General features: G+C 49.9%; 1 protein-coding gene across 1 annotated transcript in view; it reads right to left on the bottom strand.

The window, feature by feature from the left end:
• Window positions 1–4,129, bottom strand: part of ATP9A (ATPase phospholipid transporting 9A) — a 115,060-nt gene extending 110,931 nt beyond the window's left edge. The window contains exon 1 of the mRNA XM_077778378.1: window positions 4,110–4,129. Coding sequence (XP_077634504.1) covers window positions 4,110–4,114 — 5 coding nt within the window. The 5' untranslated portion in view covers window positions 4,115–4,129. The remainder of the gene's footprint in view (window positions 1–4,109) is intronic.
• Between the last annotated feature and the right edge of the window lie 744 nt (window positions 4,130–4,873).

Genomic DNA, 4,873 nt, shown 5'->3' with positions numbered 1-4,873 from the left:
GGGGATTGGTGTGGGGGGGGGGGGGAGAAAGGTCTCCAGTTTTATATTTGGACTTTTATGGGGACTGACTATACAAAAGCTTTAAAAAGCATTCAGAATCAGATTATTTCCTTTTACAGGATGAGTGTAGACATTCTGGAAAGGGATACTCTGCACTCTCTCACCATGAGCATGAACAGGTCTCACATAGAGAGGGTAAGAAAGAAAATCGGAGGGGCGCCTGGGTAGCTCCATCGGTTGAACATCTGACTCTTGACTTTGGCTCAGGTCACGATCTCCCAGTTGGTGGGATCAAGCCCCCGCTTAAGGCTCTGCACTGACAATACCAAGTGCTAATGGCCTGCTTGGGATTCTCTCTCTCCCTCTCCCCCTCCCCCCTCCAAATAAATAAATAAACATTAAAGAGAAAAAAGAAAATGAGAATAAACATGTAACTCTGAAAACAGACACTATGTTTCTGAAGAATTCACAGCTATTCCGGTGATGTGAAGTTTCTAGAATCTTCCTCTCTGTCACATCATTTCTGCAAACAATCGGCCTTCACAAGTAACAGTGGAATTCACACATACTCCTCTCCAAATTACTAAGTCTCACAAACCTTCAATCCTTTCCCCCTCAACGAAACTCCGCCTGCCCTGAATAGATATGACAAAGTCAAAGGGTAGAAGTCATCAAGACAGGTCACAAAGTGCAACTTGCTGACGCTAGTTCAAATTAAAATGAGCCTTTTAAAAAATGGAAAGGAAGTCTTTGTCATTCTAAACCGATACCGTTCTAAAAAGAAAAAGACGCTCCGTTCCTCAGTCTCCTCCTCTATAAACTAGGGCTGTCAGGAGAAACAGGAAATCCACTTAAAACTCTAGAATAGTGCTGGCCACCTGATCAGCGCGCAGTAGTGGGGAGCGACTATTAGAATTCTCATCGCATTAATCTTGCACGATCCAAGTGACATGAACCAGCAACAAACCATACAAGGCACAACATGGGTATGCGACTCCAGGGAACTCTCTCAAGCTAAANACTTCACAGAGCACATGGTATGTGCTTGAGGTTACCTGGGGGCGGGGGGAGGGGTGGGTGCAGTTAGCTCAGGTCCACTTGACTTTGCAATGTGTTTACAGAGAGCTCTTGAGGCTCGACTCTCTCTAAAGAAAATTCCTAAAAACTCATCATCAATTTAAAGCGAAGGCTTATTGGGGCACCTCGGTGGCTCAGTCAGTTAAGCGCCTGACTTCGGCTCAGGGCATGGTCTCTCGGTTCATGGGTTCAAGCCCCGCGTCAGGCTCTGTGCTGACAGCTCAGAGCCTGGAGCCTGATTTGGATTCTGTGTCTCCCTCTCTCTGACCCTCTCCTACTCACGCTGTCTCTCTCTCTCAGAAATGAATAAAACATTTAAAAAAATAAATAACTAAAAAAATAAAGAGGTGCCTCCTATATGAGTTCGCCTGGGCGGCCATCATAAAATACCACAGGCTACGTGGCTTAAATCAATAGAAATGTATTTTCTCGAAGTTCTGGAGGCTCGAAGTCCAAGATCAAGGTAGGGCAGGTGTGGTTACTTCTGGGGCCCCTCTCCTCGGCTCACCGGCCCTGTGTCCTCCAGCGGTCTTTTCCTCTCACCCGCTGGCCTCTCTGTGCGTCCTGACCTCCGCGTCTCAGAAGGAGCCCAGGGCCCTCCCTAAGGGCCTCGCTTTCACGTACTGATTCTTTTTAAGGCTCTATCTCCACAAGGAGGAGTCCCAGCCTGAGGCACCGGGGGTTGAGGGGTCGAGGGGGACACAGGAATCTGTGAAGGGATACACCTGGGCCCCTAACGCTTCCCAAGTGCTCTCCTCCAACCTCTCAAGGCTTCGCGGTCACCGTGTCAGAGAGCTGAGCTCACAGTGAAGAAGGAAGGTCCAAACATGAACTTCTTGCCTAACAGGTTTTTCTTCAGAGAGAAGAGGGAGAGAATGAGTCAGCCCCTGAAGGGACAATAAGGGACCCGGCCAGGCATAGTGAATACTCACTCTATGAGTCCAGTGGCTCCTAACAGGTGTGATTTGCGCACTCCCTGCCTCCCCCCCACTCCCCAACCCCCCTCTCCCAGCACACAGGGACACTTGGTAAGTCTGGGGACGTTTTTAGCTGTCACTACCAGGTGGAGGGCACCACTGGCATCCAGTGGGCACGGCCAGGGCTGCTGTTACACACCCTGCATGGGCAGGGCGCCCCCACAGCAGAGATTAGCAAGCCCCCCCCGCCCCCCCCCGCAGGGCTGAGGCTGAGAACTCCTGAGGTCCATCCTGTGTGTCACAGCAGATGGCCGGGCGGAGAGCGGAGAGGTCCTGTTGTTTGGGGAGAGCGCAGTCCTCGGGGAGGCCAGCCAACTGCCTCCTCCTCCTGGCATCCTGGCATCCAGCACACGCCACAGAGCTCTCACCGTGGTGACAAGGGCATCCGGCCACCCTTCCCTCCCCACAGGGAGCCTCTCTTTCCGGGGGCCCCTTCCAACTGCCTCTCCCATAATCCCCTCAAACTGTTCATACAATGGGAAAAGCAACATTAAGATCCCCCATCAACGTGGTAAAGCAGCCATTGTTTAAAAATCATGGTTTTAAAAAGAGAAATGTTTTTCATGGATAACGTGCCCCAAAAAAGTTTAATCTATTAGCAAAATCAGATTATCCCATCTCCTTCCCCCTTAAAGCGATATTATATTTTTAGACTCAAAGCAATATTTTAGCACAGGTGGCCGACTCCTAAATGTCAGACATGACTGGGGGCACATCTATAAACCTCATGAACTTTGAGTTCATACCTGTTGTTTTTTTTTTAAGTGAGTTCTGTTTCTTCATGTAAACGTAGTCTCAATGGAAACTCCCTTCCCTACTATGAAGACAAAGCAAGTATCACTTGGCACAAACAGGAAGAACCATGAAAATAATTGCTAGCTTTCAGTCTCTGGCCCCGAGCCACCCAAAGTGATCTCTGGCGACATTTCTCCGTCAGTCCTTCCAAACCACACAAATGAAAGAAAACAGACGTCAGCATCTAACTCTTTAGGTGAGAGTCCTTGATAAGAACATCACAAATAGTCTTTCTCTTTGGAAATTAAGCCAAATTCTGGACAACACGCCACATCCATTCCCAAAAGGCAGCCCCAAAATACGGCCAGAGCTCATTCGGGACCTTCGTCATTTGTGTCTGCGTAACGACTCTAAAGGAAAGTTCTATTCTGAGGAGTAACCACCACAAGTCCAAGGATGGATTGATGGGTGCCTTAACTCTCCCTTTCGACTTGTTGCATGAGTGCCTTAGGTCAAGGTCAAATGGCCACGCACTTTCCTTGGGACTGGCACACAGGCCTCCAGGCACTGGCCTTTCTCAGGAAAGCCCCCCATTCCCACCCCAGAAAGCATGGCTCCCCTATCCACCCCTACCCTTGAGCGTCCCTGCCCGGGTATGTGAGTCCACACCCCTTGGTGTCACCGCCTCTGGGGGCGCCTGACCGGGTCCTGGGCAAGGACTCCGTAACAGGAAATGGATGGCACCAGGGCAGCTGGGCTGGCTGGCAGAGAACACAGAGGGCACTTTCCAATGGGCCGTTGCCAAGGCTTGTTCTGACTGTTCATATCCAAGAGAGCAAAGAGCTGTTTACACAGCCCTCCTCTCCACCATGGAGAGGGGAGGGGCTGGGGTCCATGGGTGTCACCGATCAGCACAACCTCCTCCTCCTTCCTGCCCCCAAACAACCCCTATACATGGTGTACCTAATGCGCTTTTTTGAGAGACAGAGAGAGACAGAGAGTGAGCAGGGGAGGGGCAGAGAGAGGGAGACACAGAACCCGAAACAGGCTCCAGGCTCCGAGCTGTCAGCACAGAGCCCGACGTGGGGCTTGAACTCACAGACTGCGAGATCATGACCCAAGCCAAAGTCGGACACTTAACCAACTGAGTCCCCCAGGCGTCCCTACGCTATATACCTAACACCACCTCCACCATGTCAGAAGGACACTGAACACACACACACACACACCTACGTACATTCGATCCTTACTATTTGTGGTTTCTGTATTTGCAAATTCTCCTACTTCCTAAAATTTATAATCTCAAAAGTCAATACTCACAGCATCACAGCGGTCACTGATGGACAGGGGTGGGATGGCCAATCACCTGCGTCACCTCACACGGCTTCCCCAGCTGAGCTCAAACAAGGCAATGCTGCTTCCTCTCTCAGCTCATACTGTACACACGGGTCCTTTTCACGGTCTATTTAGTGCTTTGCTTTCTGTATTGGAGCCTTTGGTTCATGACATCACTATCTGGCCCCCAAGCAAAATGCACGCATGCTGTCCGGTCTCCTGACAACAGGAAGCTTGTGAGTTGCAGTGCTGTTGGTCATGAGTTCAATGTTAATGAATCAACAATGTATATTAAACACGGTGTCTGGAAACCAAAATATATCTTTACCACAAAGTAAAAGATGACCAGAGGCNTACCTGCTAACTCGGGGTTGGCACAAAGCCTGAATGACTTTCTGAAACATAAACACCGTGAATAACGAGAATCAACCAAGCTATAAACCGAATCCTGTGTCCATCATGTCAAAAGAAAAAGGGCATTTGAACCCCACAAATTAGAAGGGACAGCTTCAGACCTTTCAGCTGAGTAAATGTATTTATAAGAAGAACTCCCGAGGTGCCTGGGTGGCTCAGTCGGTTAAGTGTCTGAGTTCGTCGGCTCAGGTCAGGATCTCACATTTCATGGGTTCAAGCCCCGCAACGGGCTGTGGGCTGACAGCTCAGAGCCTGGAGTCGGATTCCGATTCTGTGTCTCCCTCTCTCTCTCTGCCCCTCCCTCATTCACACTCTGTCTCTCTCTCTCAAAAATG

Source organism: Crocuta crocuta, unplaced genomic scaffold (genome assembly GCF_008692635.1).
Source record: "Crocuta crocuta isolate KB4526 unplaced genomic scaffold, BGI_CrCroc_1.0 scaffold27, whole genome shotgun sequence".
NCBI classification, from domain to species: Eukaryota; Metazoa; Chordata; class Mammalia; order Carnivora; family Hyaenidae; genus Crocuta; species Crocuta crocuta.
Note: the sequence above shows the minus strand (reverse complement) of the source record. Positions and strands in the feature narration are given on the sequence as shown.